General features: G+C 57.9%; 1 protein-coding gene across 2 annotated transcripts in view; it reads right to left on the bottom strand.

Moving 5' to 3' along the window:
- Positions 1-6302: 6302 nt before the first annotated feature.
- SGTA (small glutamine rich tetratricopeptide repeat co-chaperone alpha) overlaps positions 6303-22121 on the bottom strand; it is a 30612-nt gene continuing 14793 nt past the window's right edge. For both annotated transcript variants that reach the window (XM_007994722.3, XM_007994723.3), the window contains exons 2-12: positions 21377-21499; positions 20006-20112; positions 19561-19645; positions 17652-17751; positions 16086-16190; positions 14834-14972; positions 13011-13073; positions 10877-10914; positions 9376-9465; positions 9028-9148; positions 6303-7494 (exon numbers count right to left, since the gene is read on the bottom strand). In XM_007994722.3, the coding sequence (XP_007992913.1) occupies positions 9034-9148; positions 9376-9465; positions 10877-10914; positions 13011-13073; positions 14834-14972; positions 16086-16190; positions 17652-17751; positions 19561-19645; positions 20006-20112; positions 21377-21476 (942 nt within the window). In that variant the 5' untranslated portion in view covers positions 21477-21499 and the 3' untranslated portion in view covers positions 6303-7494; positions 9028-9033. The remainder of the gene's footprint in view (positions 7495-9027; positions 9149-9375; positions 9466-10876; positions 10915-13010; positions 13074-14833; positions 14973-16085; positions 16191-17651; positions 17752-19560; positions 19646-20005; positions 20113-21376; positions 21500-22121) is intronic.

The following is a 22121-nucleotide window of genomic DNA, read 5'->3' as shown; positions in this document are numbered from 1 at the left end:
TGCTTCGGAGGACGTTTTCTCCGTGTCATTCTGAAAGGAGACGCGGTTCTAAGAGCAAATCTCTAGGAGCCGGGCGGTCCCTAGGCTCTGGCCCCGGGTAGCTGCAGGAGGAGCCACGCCTTGTCCATCGCAGCCCCGGCAGCTGCGGACGCACGTGGGTGCCCGTGACTGCCGCGCCCCCTGGCGGCTCCGAGCGGAATCGCCCCGGCTCCCCATTCCTGAGACCACATCCGGGGTGTTCGGTCTCCAACCCAATGTTAATTTTTATTTATTTATTTATTTATTTATTTATTTATTTATTTATTTGCTTATTTATTTGCTTATTTAGAGGCGGAGTCTTGCTCTGTCGCCCAGACTGAAGTGCAGTGGCACAGCCTCGGCTCACTGCAACCTCCAACTCCCAGGTTTAAGCGATCCTCCTGTCTCAGCCTCCCGAGTAGCTGGGATTACAGGCCTGCACCACCACGCCCAGCTAATTTCGTATTTTTAGCAGAGATGGGGTTTCTCCACGTTGGTGAGACTGGTCTCGAACTCCTGGCCTCAGGTGATCCTCCCGCCTCGGGCCTCCCAAAGTGCTGGGATGACAGGCGTGAGTCACTGTGCCTGGCCTTTTTATTTTATTATTTTTTATTATTTTATTTGAGACAGTCTCACTCTGTCGTCCAGGCTGAAGTGCAGTGGTGTGATCTCGGTTCACTGCAAACTCTGCCTCCCAGTTCAAGCGATTCTCCTGTCTCAGCCTCCCGAGGAGCTGGGATTACAGGTGCCTGCCACCACGCCCAGCTAATTTTTGTATTTTTAGTAGAGATGGAGTTTCACCATGTTGGCCAGGTTCATCTGGATACCATAGTAAGGCAGGAGGAAGGAAGGGAAGAAGTGAGGAAACGGAGGGAGGGAGGAAGGAAAAGAGGGAGAGAGGGAGGACAGATGTACCCCTGAATCTAAAATTTAAAAATAGGCTGGGTGCGGTAGCTCACCCCTGTAATCCCAGCAATTTGGGAGGCCGAGGCGGGTGGATCATTTGAGATGAGGAGTTCGAGACCAAATTGGCCAACATGGCAAAATCCCATCTCTACTAAAAACACAAAAAAATTAGCCAGGCATGGTGGCGGGCGCCTGTAATCCCAGCTACTGTTGAGGCTGAGGCAGGAGAATTGCTTGAACCCAGGAGGTTGAGGCTTGCAGTGAGCTGAGATCGCGCCACTGCACTCCAGCGTGGGTGACAGCGTGTGACTCTGCCTCAAAAAGTAAATAAAATTTAAAACTAATAAATACAATTAGCTGGGCGTGGTGATCTATGCCTGTAGTCCCAGCTACTTGAAAAGCTGAGGTGGGAGGATCACTTGAGTCCAGGAGGTTGAGGCTACAGTGACCTATGGTCATGCTGCTACACTCCAGCCTGGGCAACAGAGCCAGACCCTGTCTCTAAAAAGAATAATTTGAAATAAGATATTTTTGAAAGATGGAGAACAGGATGGGGAAGGTCACTTTATTTGAGGTTTTTTTATTTCTTTTGAGACGGAGTCTCGCTCTGTCGCCCAGGCTGGAGTGCAGTGGCACGATCTCAGCTCACTGCAAGCTCCACCTCCCGGGTTCACACCATTCTCCTGCCTCAGCCTCTGGAGCAGCTGGGACTACAGGTGCCCGCCACCACACCCAGAGAATTTTTTGTATTTTTAGTGGAGATGGGGTTTCACCGTGTTAGCCAGGATGGTCTTGATCTCCTGGCCTCGTGATCCGCCCGCCTTGGGCTCCCAAAGTGCTAGCATTAAAGGCGTGAGCCACCGTGCCCGACTTGTTTTAGGTTTTCATGTTACTCAGTTTGGGGTGAAATCTTTTCCTTCAAAGATACTGGGACATTCCAGAGCCAGTGACAAATTGTTTTTCCTAATGGCCAAACGGTTTGGGACATGGATTTATTTGACACATTTATCTAGAGTATCATGCGGCTGGGCTTCTCCTCTGTGCTATGGACATTTGGGGCTGAATTATTCTCTCGAGTGGGGGCATCTTGGGCACTGCAGGGTGCTGAGCAGCGTCCCTGGCCTCCACCCACTCCATGCCAGGCGCAACCCCCAGTCGTGACAACCACAGATGTCCCCAGACATCACCCTGTGTCCCGGGGAGGACAACTGCCCCCATTGAGAAGCACCAATTCTGCAAAAAAGAAAACCACTATTTGTTTCCTCCGCGTGGCTTCCTGGGACTTACTCCGGAGGGGTTTGCAACGTAGCCCCTGCAGGGTCAGGTTTCGTAGGAACCGCACCCCAAGTGCGCAGAGAAGCAGAGGGCAGGGACTTCCTAATTCCATGATTACACTTGGGAGGTTCAACCTACTCCTGGAGCCCCGAGTCACGACTTACGCAAAACCCAAGTTGAATTACCATTTCTTTGCTCCGTGCATCTCTGACAGGAATAGTCAGAAATACCCTATTTCTAACTTGTGTGGGATCGACAAGCCGTTATCTATGACACGCTTCTCATCAAGTTGCACAGAGAAGCCGCTGGTTCTGGGATGACAGCTCCCCCTCGCCGCCCCTCCTCTTCTCCACCCTGTGGTGATTCCAAAACAGAAACTTTCTGGGGTCTCTCAAAGGCTTGGGCTGGGTTCAGGGTCAACTGGGAAGAGGCTGTGCAGGCTCTCCCGGTGATGGACACGAGATGGGAGGAAATAAGCCAAGGTCGTCTACTAAGACTGAAGGGCGTGCCGGCCGCAGTTGGGCTACGTGCCTCCAGCGACAGTGTCCGCAGGTGTTTCCCGTAGTGTGCATCTCCAAACAGGGGCATGGCCATCACCTGGGCTGTTTGACTTACAATGCGGATCCAGCCAGGCGCTGTGGCTCACACCTGTCATCCCAGCACTCTGGGAGGCCAAGACGGGCAGATCACCTGAGGTCAGGAGTTCAAGACCGGCCTGGCCAATGTGGTGAAACCCCCGTCTCTACCCAAAATAGAAAAATTAGCTGGGCGTGGTGGCGGGTGCCTGTAGTCCCAGCTACTCGGGGAGGTTGAGGCAGGAGAATCGCTTGAACCTGGGAGGTGGAGATTGCAGTGAGCCAAGATCGCGCCATTGCACTCCATTGCACTCCAGCCTAGGCAGCAATAGCGAAACTCCATCTCAAAAAAAATAAATAAATAGGATGCAGATCCAATGGGTGTGGAGGGGCTGGCTAAATACAAGAAGCAGGACACAGAGGGACCATTGGGTCTTAAATTTGGTGGCCGCTAGAGGGTTTGATGAACATACAACCGGGGCCCACACACGTATCTAATTTTTTTTTTCCTTTGAGATAGAGTCTCACTCACTCTGTCGCCCAGGCTGGAGTGAGTGGTGCCATCTTGACTCACTGCAACCTCCACCTCCCGGGTTCAAGAGATTCTCCTGCCTCAGCCTCCCGAATAGCTGGGATTACAGGTGTGCATCACCACGCCCGGCTAATTTTTGCATTTTTAGTAGAGACGGGGTTTCACCATGTTGGCCGGGCTAGTCTTGAACTCCTGACTTCAAGTGATCTGCCCACCTCGGCCTTCCAAAGTGTTGGGATGACAGGTGTGAGCCACCGAGCCCGGCCCTGACTTATTTTTATTTTTTATTTTTTTTTTGAGACGGAGTCTTGCTCTGTTGCCCAGGCTGGAGTGCAGCGGCCACGATCTCGGCTCACTGCAAGGTCCGCCTCCCAGGTTCACGCCATTCTCTTGCCTCCGTCTCCCGAGTAGCTGGGACTACAGGCGCCTGCAACCACCCCCGGCTAGTTTTTGTATTTTTAGTAGAGATGAGGTTCCCCCGTGTTAGCCAGGCTGGTCTTGATCTCCTGACCTCATGATCTGCCCACCTTGGCCTCCCAAAGAGTTGGGATTACAGGCATGAGCCACCGCGCCCGGCCTATTTTTTATTTTTTGAGACAAGGCCTTACTCTTTTGCCCAGGCTGGAGTGCAGCAGTGTGATAATGACTCAGTACAACCTCAAACTTCCAGGCTCCAGTGATCCTCCTGCCTCAGCCTCCTGAGGAGCAGGGACTACAAATGAGCACCACCATGTCAGTCTAATTTTTTTTTGGTACAGATAGAGGCTCACCATCGTATTTTTTGTTTTTGAAATGGAGTTTCACTCTTGTTGCCCAGGCTGGAGTGCAGTGGCGCGATCTTGGTTCACCGCAACCTCCGCCTCCTGGGTTCAAGCGATTCTCCTGCCTCAGTCTCCCAAGTAGCTGGGATTACAGGCGCCCACCACCATGCAAGGCTAATTTTTGTATTTTTAGTAGAGACAGGGTTTCACTATGTTTGCCAGGCTAGTCTCGAACACCTGACCTCAGGTGATCTGCCCGCCTCGGCCTCCCAAAGTGCTGGGATTACAGGCGTGAGCCACTGCACCCAGCTGAGGGTCACCATCCTGCCCAGGCTGATCTTGAACTCCTGGGCTCAAGCCATCCCCCTTCCTCAGCTTCTCAAAGTGCTGGGATTGCAGACGTGAGCCACTGTGCCTGGCCTGGAGTGTCTGATTTACGCCTGGGGTGGGGCCCAAGACTTAGAGTTTCTACCGCGCCTCCAGGACACGCTGCTGCTGCTGAGCTGAGGACAGTCCAAAGAGCATCGCTCATCCAGGGTTCCCCTTCCACCGCCCAGGCTCTGTGGACACGGGGACCAGATCATTCTCTGGGGCGAGGCCGTCCTGGGCCCTGCAGGGGGCTGAGCAGCGTCCCCGGCCTCTACCCCCACCATTGCAGCAACCACAGTGTCCCCAGATGCTGTCCAGCTAAGTGTGCCCTGGAGCAAGAGCCACCCGGGTGAGAAGCGCTGCCGGAGACCTGAAGTGCACACCTGTCTCCCACAGCCAGGCCTCTTCAGCACTAGACCCGGCAATCCCGGGGCAGCTATTCTTTGCATTTTGTGACTTTTTGGTGTGTGATTTTTGGGAGCTGACAGAGGTCGCGGCTGAACCTGAAACGCCACCCCTGCGGCTCTCGGTTCTTCCTGCGATTGCAGGGGTGGAGAAGAGGGGAGCTGGAGGCAGGGTCCTGAGCCAGAGGCCCTGCCAGGGCTCCGCCAGGTTCAGACGCTCACAGGTGGGGTGACCTCGGGCCTGACAGCCAGGCCTCGGTTTCTCTGTCTCTGGCATGGGGGTGCCGGTGCCCAACCTTGGCTTGTGGGAAACAGGAATTCACAGTCCATCAAAGTTTAGGTGACCTTCAGGGAGCTGTTCTTTCATTTTTATGTTTACGTAGTCTCGCTCTGCTCCCCAGGCTGGAGAGCAATGGTGTTAGCTCAGCTCACTGCAACCTCCATCTCCCGGGTTCCAGCGATTCTCCTGCCTCTGCCTCCTGAGTAGCTGGGACTACGGGCACCTGCCACCGCGCCCGCCAATTTTTTTTGTATTTTTAGTGGAGATGGGGTTTCATCATGTTGGCCAGGCTGGTCTTGAACTCCTCACCACAAGTGACCCACCCGCCTCAGCCTCCCAAAGTCCTGGGATGACAGGTGTGAGTCACCACACCTGGCCCAGGGAGCAGCTTCTGTGTTCACGACAAAAGCCTGTGTAGCATCCTAGGGTTGGGGCCGAGACAAGCCCGGAAGCTTTCTGGGTTCCTTCCTGCCTGGGGCCATCCTCTCAACTGGAGCCGTTGTGAAAGGGAGGTGCCTCTGGTTACAGAAGACAGCATTTACAGAGTTACAATATGCTAGAAAAGCAACAGACGAGGCCAGGCGTGGTGGCTCACGCCTGTAATCCCTGTACTTTGGAAAGTCGAGGTGGGCAAATCACCTGAGGTTGGGAGTTCGAGACCAGCCTGACCAACATGGAGAAAACCCGTCTCTACTAAAAACACAAAAAGTTAGCCGGGCGTGGTGGCGCGCACCTGTAATCCCAGCTACTCGTGAGGCTGGGGCAGGAGAATCACTTGAACCCGGGAGGTGGAGGTTGCGGTGAGCCGAGGTCGCACCACTGCACTCCAGCCTGGGCATCTAGGGCAAAACTCGGTCTCAAAAAAAAAAAAAAAAAGAGAAAAGCAAAGCAACAGACAATACAATCACTCTCTGCTGAGGACCGAGGCATCTCACCCGACCGTGGGGTGACCCTCTGCACCAGGACGCAGCTGGGGGCGGAGGCAGAGGGAACGGAGACAGCAGAGGGTAGAGGCTGACTGTCCGGAACCTCCCACGACCCGTGACCCAGGAAGTGCGGCTCCAGGCGTCGCGGGGACTCTCACAAGCAGCGCAGCTGATGCGCAAACTCCGTGTCGGGGGTTTTCTCGAGGTCTGGGGTTGGGGGGTATCGGTGGCGCCAAGGTCAACACGAAGACAGACAGAGGTCACAATGCCTATTTATTCCTCACACGTCACGCCCTGCACCCCGGGTGGGCTCGGCACACGCCTCACCGCCGTGAGGGGCTGCAGGGCCGCGGCGGCCCCCGTTCCTACTGTTACCTACGACACACGGTACTGCGCCTACCTCACAGACGGCCAAGAGCCAGGGAGCCCCAGGACGCTCCGACTGACAACCCTGCGGCCGGGACCACGGCGCATGGGCTCGCCTGCCACCCCCAGGCCTCAGGAACCGAGAAAGGCCCCCTGCTGTCCGGCTATCTGGCTGCTTTCCTGGTGGCTGTTTTAGGGCCAAGGTGGGTGGCACCTGAGGTGCCCGTGGCCTCCACCCAGAATGGGAGGGGTAAGCTTCCTGGGGGGCCCTGGGTCCGTGAAACACCCAGAAGGACAGCAGGACGGGACAGACAGAAACGGCCCAGCTGCCTTCCCTGTGCCCGGGGCTAAGGTGGCCGGGACAGGTGGTCATGATGTTGCCCCTGGTTCTCAGTCGTGAGGACCAGAAAATGAGGGTGGGAGGAGGGGAAACGCATGTCTGTCAACACGCCCAACCGGAGAAAAGTCACAGAAACTGGTCCTATGCACCCAGGACAGCTCCTGGGCCGCGGAGGCGGGGGTGACCGCAGCCGTCTCTGAGGTGTCTGCCACTAAAGAGTTCCTCATGCAAACACACATGGCCCACGGCGCGCAGGCCGCGGCTGGCAGTGAGCTCTTCCGAGCAGGCACGGGGCCAGGGTGGCCGGGAGGTCGACTCGGAAAGCGGCTTCGCATGGACGGGAGAGTTCCTGCAGACACACCACGGGATGGGGGGCGGGGGCTGTAAAAGGCTTTGGAAGCCACACGGCTGAACGTGAAACCGGTCGCTTCTCCGAGAGCGGCCTGGGAGTCCCCCAGAATTCTAGAAAACACTCAGGTGACTGAGCTTTCTGGGGGCTGGAAGGTAGGTCGCTGCTGGTCTGGGCTCAGCTTGCTGGCTCTCATTTCAAGAAGGGTGCGGGGCTGTCAGGGAGTTACAAAAAGGGAGTGGAGGAGGACAGAGATAAAAGGGGAAAATCCATCTTGACATGCAGGTCCGAGGTCTCTCTCTTCCCCTCTCTCAGGCAGTCCAACAGGAGGAAACGGCAGACAACCAGAGGCTTCCAGTCAGCCAGGGAAGGACGCGATCACACCGGGAGCGGCTGGCGGGGGACAGATGTGAAGGCAGTCAGAGCGCAGGTGGGGACCGAGCCTGCACCGCGCACTCCAGGCAGCAGGAGAGGCCCAGAGTGGACGGCCCTTACCACCAGCAGCCGGGGGCCACCGCGGCTATTTCAGTGAACGTCAGTGCCACAGCCGCGCCAGAAGCGTTCCAGACACTTGGGGCCACGTGTGGCTGGTGGCACAGAGAACACCGTCATGACCTAGAAGGGTCTACAGTGTGGTGGTACTTTGTGTATGAGGTTACCTTGGTAAAAAATCCACCTCAACTATTTAAAAAAAAAAAAAAAAAAAAAAGGAAAGACTGGAAGAAAAGGCGGCCAAAATATTCATGTTGGTTGCTCTGGGTGAAAAGATTTAAGGCTGGGCTGAATCCAGGGCTCACACCACTTGTAATCTCGGCACTTTGGGAGGCTGAGGCGGGAGGATCGCTTGAGCCCAGGAGTTGAGGCCACTGGGCAACATAATGAGATCCTATGTCTAAAGAAAATACAAAAAGTCAGGTGCAGCAGCGTGCGCCTGGAGTTCCAGCTACTGGGGAGGCTGAGGTGGGACACCTGAGCCCACGAGGTTGAGGCTGCAGTGAGATGTGACTGTACCACTGCCCTCCGGCCGGGGTGACAGAGCAGGATGTTCTCAAAAAAAAAAAAAAGTGGGAGGCCGAGGCGGGCGGATTACAAGGTCAGGAGATCGAGACCATGGTGAAACCCCGTCTCTACTAAAAATACAAAAAATTAGCCGGCCGCAGTGGCGGGCGCCTGTAGTCCCAGCTACTCGGGAGGCTGAGGCAGGAGAACGGCGTGAACCCGGGAGGCGGAGGTTGCAGTGAGCTGAGATCCGGCCACTGCACTCCAGCCTGGGCGACAGAGCGAGACTCCGTCTCAAAAAAAAAAAAAAAAAAAAAAAGATTAAGATTGTTCTCGCTGCTTTTTAACATTTTTGTCCTTTAAATTTGTCTACAGTAATTATGGTTTAAAAATGAAAGAGTGTGTATATGAGGAGGGGATGATGACAAAATGAAGTCAGAGCAGAATGAAAACACCTCCTGGGGAGGCCCGGAGTCTCCTGCGCCCAGGGAGCCGGCATCTGCTGGAGACGGACAGGACTGAACTCAGGGGCCCTGGGGAAGGAAACCAAGCCAGCCCAGACACCAGCCCCTTCCAAGGAGCCATGGCTCTCCCCTAATCCCCACCCAGACCCCAGACGCCAGCCCTTCCGGGAAGCCGTGGCTTCCCCCTAATCCACCCAGCCCCGATCCACAGATGGGAAACAGGAGTGGGGAGCAGGACTTGGTGGCCGCCTGGAAAGGGGCCCAATGCCCAGAGATGCCCCCGCCTGCCCTGGTGGTTCAGGGCGATCTTCTGAGCTGGATGCACCGAAGACTCGCCGTCCAGTGTCCAGACAGGCTCTGCAGCCCCCGGGCATCCACTCCTGCTGGCTGCCCTCACCACTGGGCACTCACGCGGCGTCACTCCTGCTGGCTGCCCCCCAGCCCCCCGGTCCCGGGCACTCACGCGGCGTCACTCCTGCTGGTCGTCGTTGCTGGCGCTGGGCGTCCGACTCCGGATCTGGCTCCTGAGCTGCTCTATCAACTCTGGGTTCTGCTGCTGCATCTGCTGGGCAAACTGCTGACCCCTGTGGGGAGGGCGCACGGGGCTCCGTCGGGGCCAGGAACCTACCGGCTGCCTCCGTCCTTCCCCAGCTGAGCCCTCAGGCCCTCCACCCCGAAGGCAGGTCTGACCCCTCGCCAGAGGACGCCAGGCCCTTCGGAGCAGGGGACGCAACACTTCCGCTCTCCTCCCTCCCTTCCACCCGTGCGCCTTGCCCGCCACCCATGTGCTGCTCAAAGCAGGTGCACTCACGCCTGGATGAGGCTGGCCAGGTCGTTCTGCGAAGGGCTGGTGCCGGGAGTGCCCAAGGGGTTGCTGCCACCCGAAATCATGCCGGACATGCTGCAGGAGAGAGCGCGTGACTCGCCGCCGGGACAGCCTGACCGCCATCCCCACCGCGGCCCCTCTCAGTGGCCCGGGAGAGAATCCCTGTCAGCCCCTCACCTTCCCCCGCAGGACAGGATTCTCCCTCACCACCTGGCGGGCCTCCTGGGCCCAAACCCAGCCCGTGAGTTTCACCCGCTTTCCTGGAACACCCTTCCTTCTTTGGCCTAAAGACCATGGTTCTCAGCCAGGGGGTGATCCTGCCCCAGAGGACCCCTGCAGTGGCAGCCGACATTTTCAACAGCCATGATCGGGTTATGCCAAGACAGCGGCGGCGGGGGGGCTCCTGACATGGAGTGGGTGGAGGCTAGAGACGCCGCTAGTACCTGCAGTGCCCAGGACGGCCCCACTCCGGAAACTGGTCCAGCCCCAATGGCCACGGTCCTGTGGCTGGGAAACTATGCTTTTAGATTTGACCATGTGCCAGCCGCAGTGGCTCACACCTGTCATCCCTCTACTTTGGGAGGCCGAGGTGGGTGGATCAGCTGAGTTCAGGAGTTCAAGACCAGCCTGGCCAACACGGTGAAACCCCCATCTCTACTAAAAATGCAAAAATTAGCCAGGCGTGGTGGCGGGTGCCTGTAATTCCAGCTACTTGGGAAGCTGAGACAGGAGACCCACTTGATCCCAGGAGGCAGAGGTTGCAATGAGCCAAGATTGTGCCACTGCACTCAAACCTGGGTGACAGAGTGAGACTCCGTTTCAAAAAAAAAAAAGATTTCACCATGAAAACAGGCGAGCAGTTCCCCAGTAAGCACAGAGTTCACTGGGGAGTTACCACATGAGCCAGTAACTGCACTCAGAGGTTTATACCCAAGAGAAATGAACAGGATTCACACAGATGCTTGTACACCCACGCTCAAGCAGCACCGTTCACAACAGACAAAAGGTAGAAACAGCCCAAATGCCCACGGATAGATGTGCGGATCAGCACAGCGTGGTCCATCCACACTGGAATATTACTCAGCCACGAAAAGGAGCGAGGCCCTGACCCAGGCCCCAGCGCAGATGCACCCTGAGGACGTCACGCTCAGCGAGAGATGTCGGACACGAAAGATCACGCAGTGTGTGATCCTGTTTCTATGAAATGTCCGGGACAGGCCCAGCCACAGAGACAGGAAGGGGACGCGTGGCTGTCAGGGATGGGAGAGGGGCTGGGGAGTGACAGGTGAGGGGGAAGGGGCTTCTTTCGGAGGTGGCGAAGACGTGCTGCCGCTCAATGGTGGTGACAGCTGCCTGACAGTGAGAATGTACGTAATGCCACGATGTTGTGTACTTTAACGTGGCTAGTTTTATGTCAGGTGCATTTTCCCACAACAGAAGGAAACATAATCACAAGACGACACGGAGGGGCCCAGTTGTCACTTACAGCTGCTGAATCTGGGGGTTGTTCATTAGGTTTGAAGCCTGAAGAACAGAACAAATTTGTCAGGAAGACAAAGCTCCAGGCACATCACTCTCTTTCATCAGACACTTTCCCTCTTCACCAGCCTTGACCCCGGGCGCCAGCACGCCAGCGAACAGTAAGAGCCGGGCATTTGGTCTTTCGTACCCTTTTCCCCACATTCTCGTCCCCCCACCCACGAGCTGTGACCTCCACATTCTGACTTAAATCCTGTTTCGGGTTCCTGCTTTAGCAGCATTCTCTCACTGGCTGCACGGTTTCGCCGTGTGGATGCGTTTGGTTATTTTAGCTGCTGTGTCTACTTTAGCAGATTTGGTTCCAGTTTTGCTCTATCAATCAGTAGCACTGTGGCCGGGCGCGGGGCCTCACGTCTGGAATCCCAGCACTTAGGGAGGCCGAGGCAGGCAGATCGCTTGAGGTCAGGAGTTCGAGACCAGCCTAACCAACATGGTGAAACCCCGTCTCTACTAAAAATACAAAATTAGCCGGGTGTGGTGGTGCGCACCTGTAATCCCAGCTACTCGGGGGGCTGAGGCAGGACAATTGCCTGAACCTGGGAGGCGGAGCTTGCAGTGAGCCGAGATCATACCACTGCACTCCAGCCTGGGTGACAGAGCAAGCGTCTCAAAAAAGAAGTAAAAATAAATAAATAAATAAATGGCACTGTACTGGGCACTTTTTCATGTTAACCTTCCACTTGGGATTATTCCTTTGGGCCTGTTGAAAACGGGGGGCTCAGAGGTGTGGCAAACTCGCTGTGTGAAGGGCCAGTGTGGAAATACTCTCAGCCTTTCAGACTTGGGGCGCCTGACCCAACTACTCAGCTCTGCCGCCGTACCATAAAAGCCACCACTGACGCTAGAAGTATGAATGGGCACGGCTGTGTGTCAATAAAACTTTATTGGTCAGGCACAGTGGCTCACACCTGTAATCCCAGCACTTTGGGGAGCCGAGGCGGGCGGATCACAAGGTCAGGAGTTCGAGACCAGCCTGGCTAACACGGTGAAACCCCATTTCTACTAAAAAATACCAAAATTTGCTGGGTGTGGTGGTGGGCACCTGTAATCCCAGCTACTCAGGAGGCTGAGGCAGGAGAATCGCTTGAACCTGGGAGACGCAACAGAGCGAGACTCCATCTCAAAAAAAAAAAACTTTATTAACAAAACCCAGTGGCGGGCCTTATTCTGCCAACCTCAGATGTCTAAAGGGAAAAGGAGTCTGTGCCATGGCCAGGCTGAGAGGCCCCGTGGAGGGCTGGGGCCCGCTCACCCTCCATCCCGTGGTGAGGAAGCACGCGTTCCCCTGGCAGCCTGGCCCGCGGCCGAGGGTTACAGTAAGAGGTGCGGCCTCTGCTGAATGGCTCGGCCCAGGCAGGGCTCCTGGCGCAGCTGGGGCATTTTTCTGACGGCCAGTGAGGCTGAGGGCTTTTCTCCCCCTAACAGCCTTAGGCAAGTCCCTGCACCCTGAGGCCGTGGAGCCTGCAGAGTGGTCCCAGGGCACACAGACCTCCCAGGAAATGAACATGCGTGTGTGGGTGGGTGGCTCTCCAAGGATCCCAGCCAAGGAACCCCTGGCCAAAGGCCGTCCCTCTGGAAGAATGAGTGCCCGGGCATCGGGAGGTACACCTGTGCCCAGGGCGCCCAGCGCTCTGCTTCCCTTGCCTGAACTCTGCTTCCCTTGCTTTCCCTTGCAGGCAGACACGGCTGTATTGTGATCAGTGTCTCCGCACTGCGAGGAGGAGCCCACGCCGGGAGGGGGGGGCGGGCGGGGTGCGATCTCCCCGGGCTATTCAGCCAGGAGAGCCAGGACGCAGTTTTCGGTGCTCACTACTGATGCGTCTTGCTTGGGACATCAACATTGGGGACACTTTTGATCATCAAAGCTGAGGGTGGGGGTGCTCCTGACATGGGGTGGGTGAGGCCAGGGATGCTGCGAGTGCCCTGCGGTGCCCAGGATGGCCCCACAGACAGGAACCATCTGGTCCCAGACGCCAGCAGTGCCGAGGCAAGGAAGCCCTGGCCAGCAGCGGTGACACAGAAGATGCAGGCCTGGGGCGTGGCACAGGTACCATGGACAGGGAGGAGGGGTGGGCCCTTACCATGCTCATGAAGCCGGGGTTGTTCAGCAGGCCGGCGATGTCGAAGCTGCCCACGCCTCCCGTCTGAGGATGAGAACAGCCCTGGTTAGCGCGGCCTGGACCAGAGGCCACGATGAATAAGCTCCCTGGAACCCAGAAACAACGGCCTCCCACGGGCTCAGACATTCTATCAAACTGCGGCCAGTGGGTGCTTTGAGGCAGCACGAAGCACAGCCCGACCACCTGGGGTGGAACATTCTATCCTGTGTTTATCTCCCGCACAGCCCGACCACCTGGGGACTCAGTCTCTCATCCCGTGTTTATCCCCCGCACAGCCCGACCACCCGGGGACTCAGTCTCTCATCCCGTGTTTATCCCCCACACAGCCCGACCGCCGGGGGACACAGTCTCTCATCCCGTGTTTATCCCCCGCACAGCCCGACCACCCGGGGACACAGTCTCTCATCCCGTGTTTATCCCCCGCACAGCCCGACCACCCGGGGACACAGTCTCTCATCCCGTGTTTATCCCCCGCACAGCCCCACAGGCCAGGGACACAGTCTCTCATCCCGTGTTTATCCCCCGCACAGCCCGACCACCCGGGGACACAGTCTCTCATCCCGTGTTTATCCCCCGCACAGCCCCAAAGGCCGGGGACACAGTCTCTCATCCCGTGTTTATCCCCCGCACAGCCCCACAGGCCGGGGACACAGTCTCTCATCCCGTGTTTATCCCCCGCACAGCCCCACAGGCCGGGGACACAGTCTCTCATCCCGTGTTTATCCCCCGCACAGTCTGACCGCCCGGGGACACAGTCTCTCATCCCGTGTTTATCCCCCGCACAGCCCGACCACCCGGGGACACAGTCTCTCATCTCGTGTTTATCCCCCGCACAGCCCCAAAGGCCGGGGACGGCACAGTCTATTATCCCGTGTTTATCCCCCGCACAGCCCGACCACCCGGGGACACAGTCTCTCATCCCGTGTTTATCCCCCGCACAGCCCGACCACCCGGGGACACAGTCTCTCATCCCGTGTTTATCCCCCACACAGTCTGACCACCCGGGGACACAGTCTCTCATCCCGTGTTTATCCCCCACACAGTCTGACCGCCCGGGGACACAGTCTCTCATCCCGTGTTTATCCCCCGCACAGCCCCAAAGGCCGGGGACGGCACAGTCTATTATCCCGTGTTTATCTCCCGCACAACTCCACAGGCCGGGGACGGCACAGTCTATTATCCTGTGTTTATTTCCTGTATTCTGCCACTTTGACACCTTCGGGCCTTGCTGGCCTGGCAGAGCCGCCCCCTCCTGGAGTAGCCAATTCCCAGAGACAGCAAATGACTCACCCAGAAACGCACCTTTAAAATACAAACCAACCCAGAACCCTCACCATCAGCACCACCTCCATCACCCCAGGGCCACAGTGCACCTGCCCCACTCACCCCAGGCCAGGAACCAGGCAACCAGTGGCAGCCCTCAGGCCTGGTCTAATGAGATGGCTCCAACCCGCCCACCCTAAGCCTCCTCACCCGGCCCCGCCGCAAAACCCACAGAGCGTCCTGTCAGTGCCCCTCTCTCCGCCTCCCCTCGCAGGCCTGCGGCCGCCTACTGGTTCCAGGGGTCTGGGGCATGAACCTCCTCCTCACGTCAGTCACTTCCACGCCTGTGCATCTCACCACTGACTGAAACAAACCCCGGACCTCCACAACACCCAGGTTAGGCCGAGAGCCGCCAGTGCACCCGAGGCCCTGTCCCCCACCCGCACAGTCAGCTCCGTGTCCCCCACCCGCACAGCCAGCTCTGCTCCGCGTTCTGGAGCCACTCGCCCCGCTGCACTCACGGGGCTGGGGGCCTCCCGCAGCTTCAGCTCCGCTATCTTGAGGTTGGACTTGTACGTCTCGTTGTCAGGGTCCAGCTCCAGGGCCTTCTTGTAGTAGGCCACGGCCTCCACGTGCTTGTTCAGGCTGGAGAGCGCCAGGCTGGAGGAGAGCACCAGGGATGGCCTGTTCCCGTCTGCCCAGCTCGGGAGGCCCCGCCCAAGCCCTCGTCCCCAGTGGTGCCAGCAATCCCCAAACCGCCTCGGATGGCGGCACCCCCTGCCCACTGTCAGCTGGCTGGAGACAAACCTGGCTTTCTAGGGGCCCAGGGGCAGGACCAAGGGAGACAGACATGAGAACACCCCTGCCACACAAGAACTGGCGTCCCCGTGGGGCTGCACACGAGGCCTCAAAGCCCAGAGCGGGCTGACAGGAGGGAGCGGGCCGGCCCAGGGTCACAGGAAACGCGTGGATGTGCTCTTGGCCCCGCTTTCTGGCACAGGGCATCGAGGACCCTCAGAACTCAGTGACAGACGTGTCTCCTGTCGTCCGCAAGCAGGTCCTGACGCCCACCTGAGTCTTCACTACTGAGGTGACCTGGGGCCCCTAGAGAGCCCAGGAGGAGGCGGGTCCTGGGGAGACTGGGCAGATGAACAGGCCCCTCCCCAGCCTCTGGGGAGACCCAGTCCCACGAACGTTGAGCAAGGGCGTTCAGAGAAGCAGGCGAATGAACTCTCATGCTGGGAGGGCGGCACCAGCTGCACAGGGCACAGGCTCCTGCCCCGGGGACCCTCCTGGCCTCGCCCTCAGACCCCTCCTGTGTCCTTCATCATAAACCAGGTGCTTCCCTGAGCTCTGTGAGCCGCCCCAGCAAACAACGGAGCCTGAGTAGGGGCCATGGGAACCCCAGTGGACAGACAATCGGGAGAAGCAAGGGGCCCGGGGATCTCCGGGTGGCACGTGATGCAGGGCGTCTGTGGGGCTGAGCCTGCGACCTGTAGGGGCTACGTTGGCTCCGAACGGCTAGTGTCAGAGCTGAACTGACACTAGCTGAACGGCTGTGGGTGGGGGAAAAAGCCACACCAGAGAGGAAGCAGGAGCGGGAGAGGGGGAGGAAGCAGGAGCGGGAGAGGGGGAGGAAGCAGGAGCGGGAGAGGGGGAGGAAGCAGGAGCGGGAGAGGGGGAGGAAGCAGGAGCGGGAGAGGGGGAGGAAGCAGGAGCGGCAGAGGAGGAGCCCCAAGAGACTGGAAAGACGGGCTGCAGACAGGCACTCACCCCATCCTGCCGTATGCCTTGCTGTAGGCGGGGTCGATGCAGATGGCCCGCTCACAGTCCTGCACCGCGCCTGCGTAGTTGCCGAGTTTGCTGTAGGCCGCGGCTCTGGGGAAGTAAGGCAGGGCAGGTCCCTCACTGGCGGCTCTGAGCCCAGTGGGCAGCCCTGGAGGGGAGCCTGAGAGCTGCGTTCCTCTTCAGCTTCCTGGAGGAACGGCCTCAGGTTCCCCCCTCTGTAAAACAGGGCTGACGGGGAAAGCTGAGAGGTGTAGCCACTGAGATGCTCTTAGACAGATGTGCGCTCAAAGCACCAACAGCCACTCGGGACTGCGACTCAGAATTTTATTTGCAAAACCTGTTCCAATCCACGGCTGCACAAGAGCTATGAGCGTGGGAACTTACACCCAAGTTTCACTGACAAATTACTTACATGTCAGTAAAAAAAGAACTCAGACCAATGTCAAAGCTCAAAGCTCTTGGCTGACAGCATCTGAATTGTCTTCACCATTTTCGTGTTTAGTGTTTCTCTTTACGACTTTTTCAAAGTACAGAGAAGCGTAAGTGGAGAATAAACTACCCCGTGACAAGCGGCCAGGGACTCTGCACTCCCTCTGCAACTGTTCTGCAACCTAAAGCAGATCCCAGACCACACGTTCAAAAAAAACTCAACCCTCCACATACTGGATTATTTTCTTGGCTTGACATCCACATGGAATGCCGTGACACCTGATTTTGTATGTATGTATGTACGTACGTATGTAGGTACGTATGTATGTATGTACGTATGTACGTATGTATTTATTTTTGAAACAGGGTTTTGCTCTGCTGCCCAGGCTGGAGTGCAGTGACACGATCTTAGCTCACTGCAAGCTCCGCCTCCCGGGTTCAAGTGATTCTCCTGCTTCAGTCTCCCAGTTAGCTGGGATTACAGGCATGCACCACCACGTCCAGCTAATTTTTTTTTTTCGTGTTTTTTTGGAGACAGAGTCTCCAGGGTGGAGTGCAGTGGCGCGATCTTGGCTCACTGCAACCTCTGCCTCCTAGGTTCAAGTCATTCTCATACCTCAGCCTCCCGAGTAGCTGGGATTACAGGCGCATACCACCACGCCTGGCTAATTTTGTATTTTTATTAAAGACATGGTTTCACCATGTTGGACAGGCTGGTCTCAAACTCTCGATCTCAAGTAATCCACCCGCCTTGGCCTCCCAAAGTGCTGGGATTACAGGCGTGAGCCACCGCGCCTGGCCCCCAGACTAATTTTTACGTTTTCTGTAGAGACAGGGGTCTTGATATGTTGCCCAGGCTGGTCCCCAACTCCCAGCCTCAAGTGATCTTCCCCCCCGTGGCCTCCCAGAGTGCTGGGCATGCCACCTGATTTTAACGTCAGCGTCGACTCTCTCTGATCCCCTCGCTGGCCACCTGGTGCTTGCTCCTGGTCTGGGACTGCCGGTGAATGGATCCCTTATCTAGAGCGCAGAGGCCTCTCCCATCTCAGGTCCCTGCCAAGCATCCCGGAGGACGCCCCCGCACACGGCCGCCCCTGCCCTGGGCAGGCCTCGAGCTGGTACCTGTTGCAGAAATAGACGGCGTTGGCTGGGTTGAGCTCGATGGCTTTTCCGTAGAAATGCACGGCTGCTTCAAAGTTTTCCACTTTCATCTGCTCGTTTCCTACAGGGAGAGAGGGAAACACTGGCCTGGGCGTCCAAACAGACCCGCTGGGGCTCTCGGCGGCACACTGGGCTCTTCGGGGCACCCAGGGCTCAACACAGCCGCGGGCTCAGGAGGCGTCTGCATCTGTGGGGGGTTTGCTAATCGCAAACGGTCATCTCTACACCTACTAAGGGGGATGGAGGTGGGGGCGGCAGGGCCCGGCCTGGCGATGGATGGTGGCTCTCGCTGCCTGGATGGTGACCCCTGGGAACAGAACTGTTAATACGGCCCATCGGCCCAGGGATCGAAACTGTCCCTTTCGCCATTTCTTTTGGAAAGAGCCCAAGTGGAGGCCTGTAGTTTAGAAAACTCCTGTGATACCTTCTAATTTCATAGGCAATGTGGCTTCTATCTCAGGCATGGGTCCCAGCTGGTAGGACAGTAAAAAGCCCGGCTGCTATCCTAGAACCAACTGAGAGCTCTGAAGACAGAAACTCGCTCCCACCCCCGAGATCCCAATTCAGGAGGGTGTTGGGGGAAGACGGGTACCAGCGTGTTTCCTTAAACAGTTTTACTGAGATATAATTTACAGGCCACAAAGCTTACGCTTTAAAAATATAAGGCCAGGCGCGGTGGCTCGTGCCTATACTCCCAGCACTTTGGGAGGCCGAGGCAGGTGGATCGCGAGATCAGGAGATCGAGACCATCCTGGCCAACACGGTGAAATCCGTCTCTACTAAATATAGAAAAATTAGCCAGGCGTGGTGGCACGTGTCTGTAGTCCCAGCTACTCGGGAGGCAGAGGCAGGAGAATCACTTGAACCAGAGAGTCAGAGGTTGCGGTGAGCCAAGATCGCACCACTGCACTCCAGCCTGGGCAACAGAGAGACACTCGGTCTCAAAAAGAAAGAACGAAAGAAATGGGATTACACGCTGTGTATCCTTTGGTGTCTGGCGTCTCTCCCTGAGCGTGATGTCGTCATGGTGCATCTGCGCTGGGGCCTGGGTCAGAACCTCACCCATCCACATTCCACTATGTGGACGGGCCACACTGCACTGACCATCTATTGTGGACAGGAATTTAAGCTGTTTTTGCTTCTTTTTATTGTTTTTTTAATATTTCTTTTTTTTTTTTTTGAGATGGAGTTTCACTCTTGTCACCCCGGCTGGAGTGCAATGGCGCCATCTGGACTCAGTGCAACCTCCGCCTCCCAGGTTCAAGCGACTCTCCTGCCTCAGCCTCCTAAGTAGTTGGGATTACAGGTGCCCGCCACTGCGCCTGGCTAATTTTTTTGCATTTCTAGTAGAGACGGGGTTTCACCATGTTGGCCAGGCTAGTCTTGAACTCCTGACTTCGTGATCCACCCGCCTCGGCCTCCCGAAGTGCTGGGATTCCAGGCATGAGCCACTACGCCCAGCCTGTTCTTGCTTTTTGACTCTTGTGAATACAGCTGCTGTGAGCATTTGTGACTGGGTTTTTGGTGGACATGTGTCCACCTCTCTTGGGCACATATTTAGTATCTGGGGTGGAACCGCCGGGCCTCATGGAAGCTGTGTAACTTTTGGGGGCCATGAGCCAGTCTTCCGCAGGGGCCGCTCCCCTGACATCCCTACCAGCTGTGCCGTGCCTGAAGGTCAAGTTTCTTTGCACCTGTGCCCTCGCCAGTCCCCCTTCTGTCCCCGTCCCCACAAGCCAGCGTGCTGGTCATCAGGGCACTTCCTTCAGCTCCCTGGGCTCCAGGGACCAGCCGGCCTCTGTGAGGGTCCCACAGCCCCAGAGTCCAGGTGGGGCAAGGCATCTGTGGGGGGTGGAGGGTCCTCTCTTACCTTCGGTTTTGAGGCGCTCTGCCTCTGCTGAGTCCTCCTCAGAAGGTGGGGTTCGCGCAGGGCTCCTCAAGTCCTGCGGCACCTCCTGGACCCGAAGGCAAAAGTGGTTCGCTGTCCTCTCCTCCCAAGCCGGCACCCTCCAGCCTCAGCTTCCCTCAGGACCCCAGAGAGGGCCGCCAAGCCCCGAGGGACTCGGGGGCTCTGCAGGGGGCTCCTGGCCCCCCATCATGTGGCCCTGGGCAAGTGACTGCAGCACTATGAGTCTCAGGACTCGCCAATAGGGGAAGGAGGGCCGAGTGCTCCTGCAGCCACGTCCCCTGCCCAGGAGAGGATGTAGGCAGAGTGCCTGGGGGACGATGCAAGCTGGGCTTCCGGGGTCCCCAGCGCTGCCTGCTGCTGCTGTTCTTATTTTGGGGGCGGTGGCTGGGGAACCCTCGAGGCTCACCTTGCCCGTGGCAGCCGCTTCAAATATCTCTGGCAGAGTCTGAGGGAGCGCGAGATCGCTGTCTTCCACCGTCACCCCAAATGCAGTCTCCAGGCACTGGATGGCGACTGGAAGTGGGGACAGAGGTGGTCCCACTTGTTGCACGCAGCCCCGAGCTTACGTTTTCGGGTCTAGTGGGTGGGGGTGGTGCTCATGATTCCCCAAGTGTGTTCGTTCCCAAGGACCCTGGAACACGGGGGCCGCCACCTGTGCTCTGGGCTGGGACAGCGGACCCTCCTCCTTCCCAAAAAGAAAAGCTGGACAGAGACATCCTGTGCACCTGACAGCAGGGGAGGCCGTGGGCAGAGTGGGGCCCAGGTGGTGACCTCAGGCCTCTGTGGGGTCCCAATGCTGGGGCTGCCCGGCTGCGGCGTGGTGGGGGCTCCGCCCCAGCAGCAGGGCCACGTCGGGGGTGAGGTGCCCCAGATGCTGCTGCACCTCCAAGGGCGCCTGGCCTGAGTCAGGCGCTTGAAGCCAGCCCCCAGTAAAGTCCCGTGTGACTGGGTTTGTACGAGGGCAGGACCATTGATAGCAGGACAGGAAACAGCCACAGGGCCCGTCTCTTCATTGGCCCACCCAACAGACTCAGCACCTAGGCGGGCCTCCCACCAAGCCAGACAACACTAGCCCTGGCCTCCTCCTCCTGTGGACCCAGGGTCCTAACCCAGGTCAGAAGTGGGGGTCGGCCACTTCCTGCCCAGCACTGTGTCCAGGATCCCAGGCATATTCCTACAGCTGTCAGTGGGCGTCCATGCTACAGAGGCCTGGCAGGCCCGGGGACACAGGTGGGGAAGGAGGACCTAGAGCAGAACCTGCCGGCACATGAGGGTGCCTCCCCGAGCCCTCCTTTCCCTCTGAGCCTCGGATCCAGGTGTCGCAGAAGTGCAAGCAAGGCCAGACAGGAGACCACGGCGCCTGGGGCCTGGACAGGCCATGCAGGACGCCAACAGGTCTGCGACTCTGGGGTGGGGCCAGCACTAGGAGAGCTGTTTTCCCATGACCGATGGCGACACACTGGGTGCTGAGAACATTCTGGAACCACACCTTGGTGGAAAACGGGGAGATGGAAAGAGGCCACCGGAAGACAGCTCAGCCTGAAGGCAGCAAGCGGCAGTGGCACGATGCAGTGGCAGGTGGAGGGCTCAGCTCGGCCCTGGCTCCCGTGGGTGGGGGCTGTGTGGCCCTGGGCAGGCCCCGGCCCTCTCTGGGCTCAGCTTCCTCCCCCAAGAAGCCAGGTGGGGGACCAGGCGTCTACACACCAGGTGTCTACACTGGGCGACTGTGCCGGCCACGGCCCAGGAAGGGAGGGGGAGGTGGCGGGCGCCCACCCACCTTCCAAGCTCTCCTGCGTGTCGGACGAGAGGCCCCCGTGCCGGAGCTGGTCGTGCAGGAACTGGATGATGGCGTAGGCCAGGCGCTTCTTGTTGTCCATCTTGAGCCCAGAAGAGGTAATACCTGGGGGTGCAGGAGAAACCCCCATCAGGACCCCTCACACTCCCCACTCCAGGTGCCCCAGGCCTGCCCCTAACTCGCTGGGCCTCACTTTAAGGGTGCTGGCTGATCTCAGCTCCAGGGCGGCCAAGGTAGAAAGGCCTTCACACGCCCATTTCACAGACAGTGACCTGAGGCCCTGAGATCACCAATCCGGCCACGCACGGCCAGAAAGTGTGAGGCCTAACGGCCGGGCGCGGTGGCTCAAGCCTGTAATCCCAGTACTTTGGGAGGCCGAGACGGGCGGATCACGAGGTCAGGAGATCGAGACCATCCTGGCTAACCCGGTGAAACCCCGTCTCTACTAAAAAAATACAAAAAACTAGCCGGGCGAGGTGGCGGGCGCCTGTAGTCCCAGCTACTCGGGAGGCTGAGGCAGGAGAATGGCGTGAACCCGGGAGGCGGAGCTTGCAGTGAGCAGAGATCCGGCCACTGCACTCCAGCCTGGGCGACAGAGCGAGACTCCGTCTCAAAAAAAAAAAAAAAAAAAAAGAAAGTGTGAGGCCAGCAGGCAAGCAGGGGCTGCCCGAGAGAACCCGCCTGCTCCCAGGGCCTCCTGAGCGCTCCGAGGGTGGTACTGAGGCCC

This window comes from Chlorocebus sabaeus, chromosome 6 (genome assembly GCF_047675955.1).
Source record: "Chlorocebus sabaeus isolate Y175 chromosome 6, mChlSab1.0.hap1, whole genome shotgun sequence".
Lineage (NCBI taxonomy): Eukaryota > Metazoa > Chordata > Mammalia > Primates > Cercopithecidae > Chlorocebus > Chlorocebus sabaeus.
Note: the sequence above shows the minus strand (reverse complement) of the source record. Positions and strands in the feature narration are given on the sequence as shown.